Source organism: Schistocerca cancellata, chromosome 6 (assembly GCF_023864275.1).
Source record: "Schistocerca cancellata isolate TAMUIC-IGC-003103 chromosome 6, iqSchCanc2.1, whole genome shotgun sequence".
Taxonomy (NCBI): Eukaryota; Metazoa; Arthropoda; class Insecta; order Orthoptera; family Acrididae; genus Schistocerca; species Schistocerca cancellata.
In genome coordinates this window covers 409,352,126-409,369,392 of record NC_064631.1, presented here as the reverse complement: position 1 = coordinate 409,369,392, position 17,267 = coordinate 409,352,126, and the positions used below count along the sequence as shown (strand labels likewise).

General features: G+C 38.0%; 1 protein-coding gene across 1 annotated transcript in view; it reads left to right on the top strand.

Annotated features, from left to right (window-relative positions):
• LOC126191110 (damage-control phosphatase ARMT1-like) overlaps positions 1–17,267 on the top strand; it is a 53,403-nt gene that overhangs the window by 34,491 nt on the left and 1,645 nt on the right. The window contains exon 5 of the mRNA XM_049931851.1: positions 8,991–9,162. Coding sequence (XP_049787808.1) covers positions 8,991–9,162 — 172 coding nt within the window. The remainder of the gene's footprint in view (positions 1–8,990; positions 9,163–17,267) is intronic.

Below are 17,267 nucleotides of genomic sequence, written 5' to 3'. Positions count from 1 at the left end.
TATTCTTGTTTCTTGTATGGCATAATATTTGTGTTTTATCTTTTCAGCATCGGTACTAATTTTTGTTAATACCATCTTCTAATATTTATGTGAATTTGCAATATTATAAAAAGTCTTTTTTTTTTAGAAATTTTTTAAACAGTGTATGACTTTGTATACTCAATTACAAAATAAAATGAAAATAATATTAATCCCTTATGAAAAAAAGAAAGATAAAGAAAGAAAGAAAGAAAGAACATAATTGCAAAATTACGCATAAATAAAATGAGTCACTTTTCACTCCATTAGTGACAGTCTGGTGGCGTATTTATTTATTCATGAAAGAAAAATCTACACACTAACTTCTAATTTTACTAGCAATTTAGGTACAATTTTTATTAAAGTAATTAAATATAATAGACCTTCTGACAGCTTGGCCTGCTTCATCTGTTTCTGGCTGAAATGCACATTGTTCGGTGTCATTCACCTCCACAGCATCAGGATGAAACACATCTCTGACTTCTATTCCAAAGTTGTGTAGAACTGCAGCAACCACAATAACATTCCCACACTTGTTTGGTATAAATCACATTGTTTTAGTGAGAATTTGGAAACATTTCTTCAAAACACCGAACGCTCGCTCTATTACACATCTGGTAGCAATATGGGCATAATTGTAGCACTTGCCTCGAGATGACTGGGTGTTTGTGTTGTCCTCATCATTTCATCATCATTCACGAACGTGGCGAGATTGGGCTGACCAAAGGTTGGGACTTGGTACGGGCGCTGATAACCGCGCAGTTGAGTGCCCCACAAACCAAACATCATACTGTAGCACCATTTGGCTCCTATGTGGACTCAGAACACAGGCATCATAAGATGTTTGGAGAGAGGATATCCACTATCTCCTAAAAGGAACCCATCATATTGTCCATTTTTCAATTCTGCAGCAACTCCACTATTGTCCCAAATGCGTGCATCATGCATGGAACCTGGCCAATGGCTTACCACATTCAGAATCTTCATATGGCATTGCAGATGATTTGTGTATTGATAGAAAATAAATCCTTGTTATTTCTGCTTGTGCTCCAGTAGGACAAAGTATGGGTATATATGCACAATCTATGGCCCATATGACATTTGGGAATCCACCAGTTTTATAGAATTCTTTGGTATATTTTCTTGGCTCTGTGGCATGGACACATACAGTGGCTTTAAGGCAATTACACTGTTAATCACACTGTTAAAAGCTTTTCCAGCAGTAGTATGATGGATATTAGTGAGATCCCCTGCTATTATTTGATAAGTACCTGTGCGAAAGATTTGCAGTCCACAAAGAAGTTTCAACCTATACACAAAGCATGGTTCCTGTCAGAATTATGCTGCAGTAATGGCTCCGCAATCACTGTCGCTATACGTCACAAATGGGTCTCTTCTCTCCAATACAACCCTCATTCTTGAGATGTTCACCTCATCCTGCATCTCCATATATTCGTTGTGGCCAGGTAAACCATAGAATTCGACGCATAAAACACACAACTCGAAGATCTCTCATTACTCTCTTACTTTACTCTTACTACAACCTAGGAGTAAATTTTGGCCTTATTTCTTCCTTAAGTTACTAACATAGTAGCATACTCTTTAATGGTGCTCTCCACCAGTAATGGAGTAGATAAATTTTCATGGAAGTAAATGAAAAATTTACTCCTGGAGTAATTGATTCCTTTAGTTCAGTCTTCTCTTTTAGTAACTTACTACTTTAGTTTCACTTACTCCTGGATGGTGCTCGCAATCCTTAACACATCAAGCACTCACCCTCTAAACTGAATAAATAAAAGCTGATGCTTTGCTGCTAATAAATATGTCATGCATCATGCAACCTGTTGCAAACCCGACAACATAATGCCATTTTGGCAACTTGTGCGTCAATTTCACAACTTTTAAATTCAAGAGACATTTTATTTGGCCTAATTAGGCTGAGTCGATCTCCTTCCAGACCTTTCCACTGTAATCTGGGAGACAAGTATTTCATACTGACATCTCAGTAGTGTCGATCTGTTGCCTAGCGGCCACAGGTAGCTAGCCAACAATGGACTGCACTCGAGCAGGTAGCGGGGCCACGTTGCTGCTCTGCGAACCTGGCAGGCACATGACAGGAATGTACCAGTGAGTGCCTCACATGCAATTGTGCTGTCATTTCATTGTGTGTGTTCAGTTCATAGTTTATTATGTTTTTAGTGTTTATTTGCTTCTATTTCCTTTTAAACAATGTCTAGTGCAACAAGTAGTGCCAACCCAACACATGAAGTGAAATGGAGGAAGAAAAGTGTGCTACACAGCCAGGCCTGCGAGTGGTTGTTGAGGGAATAATTTGAAAAAGAGAAGGAAAAAAGCTGATCCCTTATTTCTTGTTGCTCAGGCTGTTAAGAGCACTGCAGCAGCATTGAAAATAAGTGAGAAATTGTTCTAACAATAGGGAATGAGCAGTACAGTATAAATTGTGGTGAGAGTGGCACAACAAGGCTGAACACACCAGGAAAGAAGCGGCTGAGAAAGAAGCAAGTGACAGCTTTGGACAATTTTGAGAAAGATGCTATTCGTCGTATACATAGCTTTTACAAAAGAAGGAAACATCACACTCTATCTAAATTACTAGTGTCACTTCAGAAAGAAGATCTCTATAAAGGAAGCTGAAAGACATAAGCTTCAGCTGTTGAGTGTTTCATGGATGCAAAGAATTGGTGGGAAGAGCAGATGTAGTTGCATGGCGGTGCAGATTAGGAAGGACAGATGAAGTTGCATGGCAGTGTAGATTTTTTTTGTGCAGTGTTATGGGTGTGTGATTCGAAAAAATACTGTGGATAGATTAAACTTGGGTTGATGCCAGCCACTCATTACATAAAGGCTGGAGTGATGGAACACCCGAGGGGACCATGGCAGTGCATAGAAATACAAAAGTTTCATTGGGTGACAAAAATTTTCCAACAGCAAAAAGAAATGCTGTAATAGTCATTTTTCAGATTCCAGAGCCTTTTCACACAAATATCATGACAAAAAATAATGTGGAAATGATACAAGTACTAATTTATTATATGCCGCAAACAAAGTTATATTAAGAACTGAATAAATGCTCAAGAATTGACTGAGATTTATACTTCAAGCTTCAGCTTTTCAAATGATTAGTTAGTTAAAAAATTACTCTAAACGTTGACAAATAACACTGTAAAAAAACTAATTACTTTTCATGAAAGAACTAATAAAATACAATCCGTGACTTATTTCCTCTTTCAAAATATGTGTGCCTACTGTGGTTGTATTTCCCTGTTTTTTCTAAAACTCTGTGTAATTTATCTACATATTTCAAAAACTTGTCTACCCTGTCGTCTGGTCTATAGATTAGGTCCCACTGTAGCTCAGCTGGTAACCACCTTTTTAAGGCATTGATCTAAGTGAATTCATTGAAAGACTTGCTCAAATGAGCTGACTTTTTTAAGTTGATTTTTGCAAAACTATTTCATGCTAATACACTCTTCCCTGTAATTTGGTCCATTGAGAAATTCACTTTTTACTTTAGCTGAAGTCTCTGACCAAAATCTGTCTAAAAATCCTTTCTCAAAATCTGCATAGGTTGTATCATCATTAGTATATTGAGCAGCCAACTTAATGTTTCACCTTCTAGAAACTTCTTAACAAACTTGATTTTCATAATATGAATCATATAAGACACAAAATTATCTCTGTAATACTGCACAAAATCTACAGGATGTAAACTACCTTCACCTGACAAGTTTTTCACTGGAATGTTGCAAAATGTGGTACCTACATTGTTATCAAGATTTCTATTAACTACATCATTGAACTATTCTCCAGCTTTTTTGCACAGAACAGAAACACTACTTTCTAGAGTGCTAGTTTTGTTGTTACTTAATGATACATTTTCTGTGAATTTGTTGTCTACTATCTTCACCTCTTCAAAAAACTGCTTTCAACAAGTGCCAGTTTAGTATCAACATTAGTTTCCAAAGTCAAACTTCAGCTATTTACATTTTTGTCAGCTTATTTCCTCATGCACTTTTTCAAAAGCAGTTTTTTTTCCCTATCTTTCGTGATTTCATGTTTAACATTTTTCACTTCAGTGTTAAATGTAAGTTCAGTTTCTTTCATTTTGAACACAACAGACTCTACTCCATCATCTAACCTCTCAATTTTTTCATTTATACCATTCAGTTGAGCTGTATTTTTGTGGATACGATCAAATAATTCTCCTACTGAATGATCAAATTCTGTGCACTGTTTCTTATTTTCTTGTTTATAATTTTCAAGTTGCTTTTTTTTTAATAATATGAACACTGGTGCACTTTCTGTTGTTGAATAGATATATTTACAGTCGTTTCACTTCAAAATAAAAAAATCATCAAACTCCAAGCTAACACAACACACACAACTTGTACTCCATCCTCGCATTTCAAACTCATACTACAAACAGTCCAAAGACAAAGTTGTACCTCTAACAACATATAGCAAAGAAAATACTGACATATATTGTCCTATTTGTGAAAAATCATCTTTGAAACGTATATTTCAAAAATAGAGTACAAATAATTGTTTATTATTGCTTATCTTTTGAAGAAGTCCATCATCATCATTGTAATTACAGTAAGTGTGTTGATGTTTATACATTTTCAGATAGCTAAATGGTAGCGGATTTGTGCATTTTGAGTCGACAACTTGGGAATCATTTGTTTCATATGATCTAAGATTGGTTAGCATATTTATCTCAACATAACCAGTTTTATTACAAAATGCTGCCAGGAACCGCATTGTTACTTCTTCTGCGGCCCCTCATGTCTTTAGGGGTAGTATTTTGAAGTAATAACTGGCAAATTCTCCCTAATATGTCATATGAAATACAATGGATTTTCATAAATACATACTGTGAAACGTGCTTCAGTACTTTACCACCCTTTAAATTACAAGTGTAAGAATGATTTCTTTTAAAAGTGCCTTCATTAGGCCCATCTCTGTCTTTGCCTAACTCTTGGTCTGGACATTGTTTTCCTCTTCTACGCGCAACTTAAGTAACCTCAACCAAAGTCTTCAATCTGTTCTGAGTTACACAGTTGCTGTTTCACAGCCATGTTTAAGAATTTGCTCTTCCAAACGAGAATGTTGAGCTTAGTTAATTGAGTTACTTTCCTGCCAGAGTAAGAAAAATAACTTTCTCCTTTTACCCTTGCATTAGGAATACCTTTATGTTTGTAAGTTGCCTTGTTTACTGCTCGTTTCCTTTTAGGTTGTGGTTCGCTTTCTGTACTTCCAGACATCTCACCATAATATAGGCTTATTTTCACTATTACAAAAAAAAAAAAAAAAAAAAAAAAAAAAAAAAAAAAAAAAAAAAAAGAACATAACTGACTATTCTGGATTCAGACCACCAATATCAATGAAGTTCAACATAAAAACACTAAATGTCCCCACATTAAATGCAATGCAAATCCAAACCATTACAGGAAGATAGCGTGTGACTATTTTTTAGCAGTAAAATGTGTATTTACCCTTATAGAAAAATATGCTGACATGAACTCATTTTTCTTGTACTGGTGCTTTTCTATTTTCTGAAATAAACATTTTCATTTCTGAAGGTGAAATGTCTATACCACATCAGAATGAGGTTAATTCTCACTGTGTCCACAGCATTTTGTAAGCTATGTGTGTGTTTTTTGGTGGCATAAATGGCAAGGAACTTTGGGAAGTGAGTCACCATTTGCTAAGGTTGGAGTTTTTTATGAACTTTAAATTCTTAAACTGAAAAGTGGCCCATGCTGATAGTCCTTTGTTGGCGTAAGATTTGGGCATGCCTATGTGACCGTTGTTGGTTATGACAGTTGAATGTTTTATTACCTCAGAGTGATGATCTGAGCCTACCTGGATTAGAAGTACAGACCTCTACAAAAACCTGAAAACTCAGAGTGAGCTGCACACTGATATGGAGGATGAGTGTCAAAGATAAACAGCTGCTGATTTCTTGTGACTCCATTGATATGGACTTGACCAGTGGGAGGGGGTGGGGGTTAATGCTCACTGATTTCATGGCATTCTCACATGCTCCCCAGGCTTACCGAATGCCAAGTGTCTCGGGGAGCTCAGCATTCGTTTGCTGGGTTGTTTAGTGAACCTGGATTTTCTGAGCTGAGGATGGCTAAGCACCACTGTACCTCTGTCGCCTATGTGTGACACCACGGTGGAATGTTGTGTGTCACAGGGAATGGGGATCGTGGCTTAACTGCCTGGATTGCGAGAATGGTAAAAACCATGGCTGTAATGGCATCGATATACTGGCATAAAAGCTTGATGCTAGCAGGCGAGACTTCGAAATTGAGATAGACAACAGACTGTTGAAAATACAGTGATTTTTTTTTTCCATGTTACATTTCAAACTGGCTCCCTGCTGCACAATGAACGAGGCACAGAGGTTCCACAAGTGTTCTTCTGTTGTGGAACTGGAAACCACAAACAATACCATCCAGGTAATTAATGCACCCTGTCATGGAAGTTGTAATTTCCAAAACTTGTTGGAAAATGGCAGGTGCTGGTCTTGGTATAACCCAAAGGAGGTATTTACTATGAGGCATGTTTGGAATCATGTTCAGAGGCAGTTGCAAGTACGCCTCAGACAAAAAAATTTTGAAAAAATGTTGACTCCTAGAAAACTGTGCTAGGAGTTCATCCTGTTGAGGTGAGGGATAGGAATCAGTAATAGACTGTGAAATTACACCCTTCTTAAAATCACCTCACAGACAAAGGTTGCCACCAGGTTTTGCAAAATCACCAGCGGAGTAGACCATTCACCAGAGGAGATAGGCATTATAACACACAAAGACATAAGTGTATCTAGTTCTAATTCCATATGCTCTCGTAAAGCTATTGGGAAATGGGTGCGAGAAAAGGGGGGGGGTCGGGTTTCATTGTGATGTGAGCCTTAAAATAAGTAGCACACTCCATACCTTCCAAAAACAGGGAGGAATATTCCAAGCAGAGCATGTCCAGTTGCTGGTACCGAACTGATACCAGGTGAACTTTGTCAAAAACAGGGAAGCCAAAAATTTTGAAGGCGTCTAACCCAAGTTTTCAGTGTTGCATCATCAACCACTAGAAAGGTCAAAGGCTGAACAGCTGCTTTACACACTATGGGAGTATTTATTGTTTGTTGTAACTCACCAACTGACAAGAGATGGGACAACGCCAGTGATCCAAGGTCCACACAGGTTTGAGAATTTAATTAAGTCACCACTACACTCTTGTCCACTTGCATTTTTAACATTTTGTCCATAACACATACTTCAATATAGATTTAGTTTGGGTCCACCATCACTCGGGAAGCAGTTCGCATCCGTGTTTATGTCTGATGAAGGAGGTTGAGAGTTGAACATAGATGCAATATGCCCCCCCCCCCCCGCTCCCCTTTTTTTTTTTTTTTTTTTTTTTTCGGTGGTTGCATGTTGACCAAGGCTTTGGGCACATGGCCCATTCATGTTGAGCATAATAATCAGGGTGCGAAGGGAGAGTAGCACACAGCCACTGTTGTGACACTAACTGCTGTTTAGCATGGCACTGTCCCATGCATTGTGGAGACCACAGTTGCATGGCTCTGATGTCATCTTCTCCCCGGTGAGCTAACTGACAGCGGCTGAGGAGGAGAAGCAATGGCATCTATCTGATTTTCTGCTTCCCTACATACTTGAAAAGACTGGGCAATGTTCAAAATCTCTGTGAGAGAGGGGTTTTCACATAATAGAGCATATTCATGAGTTCCTGTATCAGACAACAAACTGGCAATGATAGCTAAGCCCATGAAATTCCACTGCCCAAGCTTTGTACAGCTGATGCTGCTGCTTTTGATAACGGAAGAACTCTGCGCAAGCAGCAATAACAAGTATAGAGCAACCGACTTATTTCCTCAAAAGAGGTGATAAACTCGAGCAGAAATCCATGACAGAAAGAAAGCCTTATACACATTGGGGTTGGCAACTCTAAAAGCTTGGAAATGTTGCCAAAGACGTTTTCATGTGTGTCCCAATCTTCCACATAATCATTATATGGAGGAAATGGTGGGGTTACGCCAACAGAGATGAACCCTGACACTTCAAAGATGCTGCCAAATTGTTCAGTGCCACAGAGAAAGCCTGGTGCTGATTGGTGAGAGCTCACTGGTGTTCAGCAACAGATTGAAGAATTTCTTCCACTTGTATATTGTCCATAGTAAACTGAGAAGCAAAACATGCAGTGTAGAATACACACACTATCAGAATTCCAACCAACAAACTTTTGTTCCGTCTCCACATGCAGGGATATACTGAGATACTGAGTGAAGTAGTACTTAGTACAAACATGCTTAACCAGGAATCACACAGTCTAACATGACTATCAGGTAAACGTTTATCTGCCCATGGGCCCCGGCATGCCAGTTTATATATCACTGTTGGGCACACGTTGCAGCACTTGCTGCAACATGTGTGCCGATGTGCGGCCACCTCTTTAAGTTGGCCATGGAGGCATGCGCTGTTACAACAGGTTGATTTTCTTTACTGCGAGCAGTTGTCCATTGTGATTTGACAGTCCATTGAGGATTTGACTTGCGGTGATACATCTGCTCCTGCTTCTGTCAATGGAGATATTGTCAGTTAGACTGTTACATGTACCTGTTGCTCAAGTGGAGTGTTCTAGTTCTCCCCTACTTTTATTTTTAGTTAAGGCATTAATACTGAAATCACTAATTATAATGAAATACTTGGTTCATTCCTTGTTCATTTGGAGGCTTTTCCTGACAATTTTTTTGAGTTGGCGTTGTCCCTGTTACAATGCATATTTTTCTATAATCGTCAGGCCTTCCACTCACTTTTGTTACTGAGATTACTAGATAATGTTAATCATTCTTTTGTGTGTTTTTGGTATTTTGTCATTAGAGAGCCCTTTAACTGTGTAATTTTTAATTAACTTATTTTCTGCCACAGCTGAACCTCTGGGGTAACCGCTTCGACTTATCTCTGTCAAAAGGTGTTCAAATTCTCATAACAGAAAATCCTCTTACATATGCTGAAAACTTCAAAGATGATATCTTAGTAGATGATTCTGATAAAATATGGGAAGTTTTATCTGAAGCTGATGAGCAGAATAAACTTGTAGGTGAGTTTTCATCTGGAATCGTTATTTTTTAAATTTTTAAAAGGAATAACAGCAAAATAAACAGTCATCCAAATCATATCATATAATAATTTTGAAAATAATGATTTTTTTTGAGTGTGCCATATTACTTTCAACCCCATCAAAACTAATGTGTAAATAAAGAATATTAATGTAGAGGAGGATAGAATATCATCTCATTATCCTTCATTAAAGTAGGACCACAGGAACAAGATGGTAGATGAATGAACAAAAAGAGCTGACTTCGTAGTTTTTAGAATTTTTACTCTGTATTTGTTTTTCACTGTCCAATGTCTTACAGCTTACCTCAGTTCTTTCACTATCAGGTACTAACGTCCGCTTTTTAGCAGTCCCCTTCTAATTCAAAATGGAGTACTGATTCTTTGTTTCTTTTAAAGACATGTAATAGCCATCTTACTGTTATGTTTTCTGTGGTTTCCTGCTTTTGACAGGGGTTCTTTTATAAATCATGAAAGCCATGTTGTGTTTAGTTTGGACACAGTAGTAAAAAAGTGAGAAGCAACTTGTGTTTTAGTCAAAACATGAGTCGGCAAGGAGAGAGAGAACATACATAAATGAAATTGAGAGAAACAAAAAAATTTTTTTTTCTTTATCTGCTGATGTTTTGACATTTTTCCTATCATCCTGCTCTTTCTATTTGACAGCATTTTCCATGCATTCCTTTTTTCACCAGTTCTGTGCAGAACCTCATGTTTTACATCAGTCGATGTAATTTTCACCAACCTGCCGCAGCACCACATCTCAAATGTTTAGATTCTCTGATTTTCCAGTTTTAATACAGTCCATGATCATGATTCACTTCCATACAATGTTGTGCTCCAAACATACATTCTCAAAAATTTATTTCTTAAATGAGGGCTGGTGTTTGATACTAATAGACATCTTCTGGCCAGGAATGCTTTCCTTGCCTGTCCTAGTTTGCTTTGTATATCCATCTTACTGTGTCCATTACATGTTATTTTGCTTCCAACATAGCAGAATTTCTTCACATCTTGGCCACTAATTTTGATGTTAAGTTTATTGCTAATATGATTTCTGCTACCAATCATTACATTTGTTTTTGATTACTCTCAATCTGTATTCTGTACTCTTTAGACTGTTGATTCCATTGAACAAGTCCTATAATTTGTCTTCACTTTCATTGAGTATAGCAATGTCATAAGCAAATCTTATCAAAAGACAAGTCATTGTGTAACATTGTTACCAAAAATCTTGTCAAGTGATGGACTGATTTACTTCATGTTTTTACATGATACTCTAATAAACATTCAGATGGATGTAGGTTATATTTTATTTGAACATCAATGTACATGTTTTCTGTTAAAACCAATTGCAATAAAGAAAATGCTATGCTGTGCTCTGAAAATAAGCAGTTTCATTTTCTTTCTCAGAGTCAGTCTTGAGTATGATAGCAGGGCATTTAAACCATTAGGCAAATCATTTCCCCCATATTTATTCTTTTTCCTCATACTGAACTTTACACAAAAATTGTATACACGACAGTGTGCTGTTTTGATTTATTCCTTGCAGTTGGTTTCTCTTCTCGCCACAACTTTTCTGTTTTCTGCCAAAACCAACTGCAAGGAATAAATCAAAACAGCACACTGTCGTGTATACAATTTTTGTGTAAAGAGCAGCACACATTTCAGTGTTGACTGATTCATTAATGTGCATCTCTTGCAGCCCTAAGCAGGACAAAATGTAATTTGGAAGTTCTTGACATTTTCCATCAAAATTTTTTTTTTATCTTACCCTCTTGCTCCACAACTGAATTCTGGAACTGAGTTATGAGCTGTTGCACTGATTTTTCCATTATAGTTTGCACCATCTGTAATGTGCCCACTTCATCCAATAATTGTTTTAGTTCTGTCTAGGATACATATGTATGCTCGTTTTAAGGAAGGTATTTTGGAAATTTATGTTGACCCGGTCAGATTATTCTTTTGTGATAGGTCAAAATTCTCTTTCACCTGTGCGTCCTAACTTTTCACTAAACATTCAAAATTATTTTTAATTTGATGTGATTGTTCTGTAGATACCTGATCTAACATTTTAATTATTTGGTCTGATTATTCAGCATTATTAATGTAGCACTCATAACAGCTTCTAATTTTTGGAATAGCATTACAAACACATCTGCAATTGCAGGTGTTTGCTGAGTTGTTTCAATTGGTGTTGAATGTACATATACTTCTATCTCGATGACTGCCGTGTCTATAATTTCAACGTTCAGCTCTGACATTATGCTATTTTCCATATTTTCTTGGCTCTGTATTTCTTCCAGCTGATCCATATTGCCTACTTTGCCAATTTTTGTTGTAACACAATTAATAGTTTTGAAAAGCAGTGTTACTCCAATTGGGTTGTTGTTGTTGTGGTCTTCAGTCCTGAGACTGGTTTGATACAGCTCTCCATGCTACTCTATCCTGTGCAAGATTCTTCATCTCCCAGTACCTACTGCAACCTACATCCTTCTGAGTCTGCTTAGTGTATTCATCTCTTGGTTTCCCTGTACGATTTCTCCCCCCACGCTGCCCTCCAATGCTAAATTGGTGATCTCTTGATGCCTAATAATATGTCCTACCAAGCGATTCCTTCTTCTAAGCAAGTTGTGCCACAAATTTCTCTTCTGCCCAATTCTATTCAATACCTCCTCATTAGTTATGTGATCTACCCATCTAATCTTCAGCATTCTTCTGTAACACCACATTTCGAAAGATTTTATTCTCTTCTTGTCTCAACTATTTATCATTCACGTTTCACTTCCATACATGGCTACACTCTATACAAATACTTTCAGGAAGGTTTCCTGACACTTAAATCTATCCCCAATGTCAACAAATTTCTCCTCTTCAGGAACGCTTTCCTTGCCATAGCCAGTCTACATTTTATATGTTCTCTACTTCGACCATCATCAGTTATTTTGCTTCCTAAATAGCAAAACGCATTTACTACTTTAAGTGTCTCATTACCTAATCTAATTCCCGTAGCATCGCCCGACTTAATTCGACTCCATTCCATTATCCTCGTTTTGCTTTTGTTGATGTTCATCTTATATCCTCCTTTCCAGACACTGTCCATTCCATTCAACTGCTCTTCCAGGTCCTTTGCTGTCTCTGACAGAATTACAATGTCATCGGCAAACCTCAAAGTTTTTATTTCTTCTCCATGGATTTTAATTCCTACTTCGAATTTTTCTTTTGTTTCCTTTACTGCTTGCTCATTATACAGATTGAACAACATTGGAGATTGAATAACATCAGGGAGAGGCTACAACCCTGTCTCATTCCCTTCCCAACCACTGCCTCCCATCGACTCTGATAACTGCCATCTGGTTTCTGTACAAATTGTAAATAGCCTTTCGCTCCCTGTGTTTGACCCCTGCCACCCTCAGAATTTGTAAGAGAGTATTCCAGTCAACATTGTCAAAAGCTTTCTCCAAGCCTACAAATGCTAGAAATGTAGGTTTGCCTATTCCTTAATCTATCTTCTAAGGTAAGTCGTAGGGTCAGTATTGCCTCTAGTGTTCCATCATTTCCACAGAATCCAAATTGATCTTCCCCGAAGTCGGCTTCTATCAGTTTTTCCATTCATCTGTAAAGAATTCACGTTAGTATTTTGCAGCCGTGGCTTATTAAACTGATAGTTCGGTAATTTTCACATCTGTCAACACCTGCTTTCTTTGGGATTGGAATTATTATATTCTTCTTGAAGTCTGAGGGTATTTTGCCTGTTTCATACATCTTGCTCAACAGATGGTAGAGTTTTGTCAGGGCTGGCTCTCCCAAGTCTATCAATAGTTCTAATGGAATGTTGTCTACTCCTGGGGCCTTGTTTCGACTTAGGTCTTTAAGTGCTCTGTCAAATTCTTCACGCAGTGTCATATCTCCTGTTTCATCTTTATCTACATCCTCTTCCATTTCCATAATATTGTCCTCAAGTACATCGCCCTTCCAACTTTCTGCTTTCTCTTCTTTGCTTAGAACTGGGTTTCCATCTGAGCTCATGATATTCATACAAGTGGTTCTTCTTTCTCCAGAAGTCTCTTTAATTTTCCTGTAGGCTGTATCTATGTTACCCCTAGTGAGATATGCCTCTACATCCTTACATTTGTCCTCTAGCCATGCCTGCTTGGCCATTTTGCTCTTCCTGTCGATCTCATTTTTGAGACATTTGTATTCCCTTTTGCCTGCTTCATTTACTGCATTTTTATATTTTCTCCTTTCATCAATTAAATTCAATATTTCTTCTGTTACCAAGGTCTTTCTACCTACTTGATCCTCTGCTGCCTTCACTACTTCATCCCTCAGAGCTACCCATTCTTCTTCTTCTACTGTATTTCTTTCCCCCATTCCTGTCAATTGTTCCCTTATGCTGTCCCTGAAACTCTGTACAACCTCTGGTTTAGTCAGTTTATCCAGGTCCCATCTCCTTAAATTCCCACCTTTTTGCAATGTCTTCAGTTTTAATCTACAGTTCATAACCAATAGATTGTGGTCAGAGTCCACATCTGCCCCTGGAAATGTCCTACAATTTAAAACCTGGTTCCTAAATCTCTGTTTTACCATTATGTAATCTGTCTGATACCTTTTAGTATCTCCAGGCCTCTTCCATGTGTACAACCTTCTTTCATGATTCTTGAACCAAGTGTTAGCTATGATTAAGTTATGCTCTGTGCAAAATTCTACCAGGCGGCTTCCTCTTTCATTTCTTACCCCCATTTCATATTCACCTACTACATTTCCTTCTCTTCCTTTTCCTACTATTGAATTCCAGTCACCCATGACTATTAAATTTTCATCTCCCTTCACTATCTGAATAATTTCTTTGATCTCATCATACATTTCATCAATCTCTTCATCATATGTGGAGCTAGTTGGCATATAAACTTGTACTACTGTGGTAGGCATGGGCTTCGTGTCTATCTTGGCCACAATAATGCATTCACTATGCTGTTTGTAGTGGCTTACCCGCACTCCCTATTTTTTTTTATTCAGTATTAAACCTACTCCTGCATTACCCCTATTTGATTTTGTATTTATAACCCTGTATTCACCTGACCAGAAGTCTTGTTCCTCCTGCCACCGAACTTCAGTAATTCCCACTATATCTAACTGTAACCTATCCGTTTCCCTTTTTAAAGTTTCTAACCTACCTGCCCGATTAAGGGATCTGACATTCGACGCTCCGATCCGTAGAATGCCAGTTTTCTTTCTCCTGATAACGATGTCCTCCTGAGTAGTCCTGACTGGAGGTCCAAATGGGAGACTATTTTACCTCCGGAGTATTTTACCCAAGGGGACGCCATCGTCATTTAACCATACAGTAAAGCTGCAAGCCCTCAGGAAAATTTTGTGCCTGTAGTTTCCCCTTGCTTTCAGCCGTTCGCAGTACCAGCACAGCAAGGCCATTTTGGTTAGTGTTACAAGGCCAGATCAGTCAATCATCCAGACTGTTGCCCCTGCAACTACTGAAAAGGCTGCTGCCCCTCGTCAGAAACCACACGTTTGTCTGGCCTCTCAACAGAGACTCCTCTGTTGTGGTTGTTGCACCTACAGTACTGCTATCTGTGTCACTGAGGTATGCAAGCTTCCCCACCAACGGCAAGGTCCATGGTTCATGGGAGGGGGAGGGGGTCTACTTAGGTATGCATGCATATATAGTGTTTTTTGTCAGTATAGCAGAATGCAGGCGGTCATTATTGTTTGTGGAGTAGCATCACTTTGTGCAGTCTTCCTGGTCCTTTTTCTTGGACTGTATCTGCAAGGTGTGTCAGTTCTTACATTAAACGTTAGCAGTGATAGAAGCAATTCATGGTACACCACACTGTCACTGTTCCACCAGATGTATAACATAGCCTTTTGTGGATGTGCACAGGTCCTTGCATGGGGAATCACTTTTTTGTTTGGGCTCAGCTGTTTCTTAATTTTCCTTGTATTAGCATAAAGACACCATTTCTCGTCACCAGTAACAGTATAGGATAGGAATGGTTGGTGATGTTCATGAAACAATTGATGATGAGGAAGCAGAGATGCACTTATGGCCACCCACTGATTTTTCTGATTTTGTACCCGATTTTTGAACCATCCCCACTGCATGTAAATGTTGCTCAGTAGTGGAATTCTTGCAGTTAATCACATTTGGCAGTTCTGAAGTACAGTGAACTGTGTCTGTGGTCCTCTAGGGAGTTGGCATGTAGTAATTCCTTGGAAATGTCTTGATTGCCAAATACTTTATTTATTATGCATTTTGAGTAATCATTATCACGTAAGTGTGGCCAAAATTAACACAACAGACAAAATTTAAAAGTGTGCATAGCTTCCCTTCTCGTTAAAAAAACATATTTTCTCCTTATCAACAATCTGATTAAGCACAGTTTCTTCCATTTGACCAATGAAGTCATTCATTTTTAAGGGTTGCGACCATTCAGACTAGGCGCATAGTAATTCCTTGGAAACATCTTAATTGCTAAAAATTTTATTTATGATGCATTTTGAGTAATCATCAGCAGATAACTGTTGCCAAAATTAAAACAAAAGGCAAAATTTAAAATGAACTTTCATAAAAGCATGGATAGCTTTCCTTCTTGTTAAAAACCACAGTTTCACCTTTTCAACTGCCTGACTAGGCAAAAGTTCTTCCATTTGACTGATGAAGTCATCCATTTTTGGTGTGTGACCACTCAGACCTGGCACATGATAATTCCTTGCAAACGCCTTGATCAGTAAATTACTTATGGTGTGTTTTGGGTAATCACCACCATTCGGACTTGGCATGTGGTAATTCCTTGGAAATATCTTGATCGCTGAATTCTTTATTTAGGATGCATTTTGAGTAATTATCATCAGATAGGGTCTGTGACCCCTTACCAGATAGGATTAAGAGGAGATAAGAGAAGATTCAAAGAAAAGCACAGTATTTAGGAATGACTAATGAGTTCATTTAGTAAACATAGAGGGTCATAGAGATTCTCAGAAAACTCTAGAACCAGCAGCTACAACAGAGGTGTTTTGCATCATTGAGATATTTGCTGTTTAAATTTGGAGAGCAGCAGTATCTACAACAGTAGTGTTGTCCATCACTGAGAGGTTTAATGCTAAAACTCTTTAAGAGCATTTGAACTAAGAAAAGACAAGCAATTTACTACTTCCTCCCACATTATCTTGTGAAGTGTCTGTGGCGTTGAAAATGAGAGAAATTGCATCTCGTATAGAAGCTTGCTTACTGTCATTCTTTCTCCATGAATAGAACAGGAATGTAGGGAAATGATGGTGGCACCTGAATTACCCTCTGCTGCACACTGTGAAGTGGCTTGTGGAATAATGCTTATAGGCGTAGACATACTGATACAACTGTAATGAGTAGAAGGGTGTGGTAACAAAGAAAGGATAAAAAATACTCATAACATAAAATAGAATGAAAAGGAAATAAGAAAAGGATAAACAGTGATGTAAATTACTGTTTAATGTGTCTGATGAGAAAATAAAATGGGCATCAAATAACTGGAGTAATCTGGACAAGCAAGAAGTTTCTGCATGAAGAGATTTGATCTAGACCATTGTTGCTGGGAAGTTAGACAAAAGGTTTGCCTTTATTATGTTGTCAGTAGGTGAATGTGTGAAATTTTAGCTTTTGAGCTTGTCATGTTGAGCAGTGTACATGGTTGTGTCACTTTGGTTTTACTGGCAATTTATTTTCGACATTTACTTTTTAATAGCTAACTAAAGGAAACTGTTCCACTCAAATATGTTATGTTCTGCTATTCTTTATCATACTAATTACATATCTGGTTATAATAGAAGGAAACATTCCACGAAGGAAAAATATACCTAAAAACAAAGATGATGTGACTTACCAAATGAAAGTGCTGGCAGGTCGACAGACACACAAACGAACACAAACATACACACAAAATCCAAGCTTTCGCAACAAACTGTTGCCTCATCAGGAAAGAGGGAAGGAGAGGGAAAGACGAAAGGATGTGGGTTTTAAGGGAGAGGGTAAGGAGTCATTCCAGTCCCGGGAGCGGAAAGACTTACCTTAGGGGGAAAAAAGGACGGGTATAC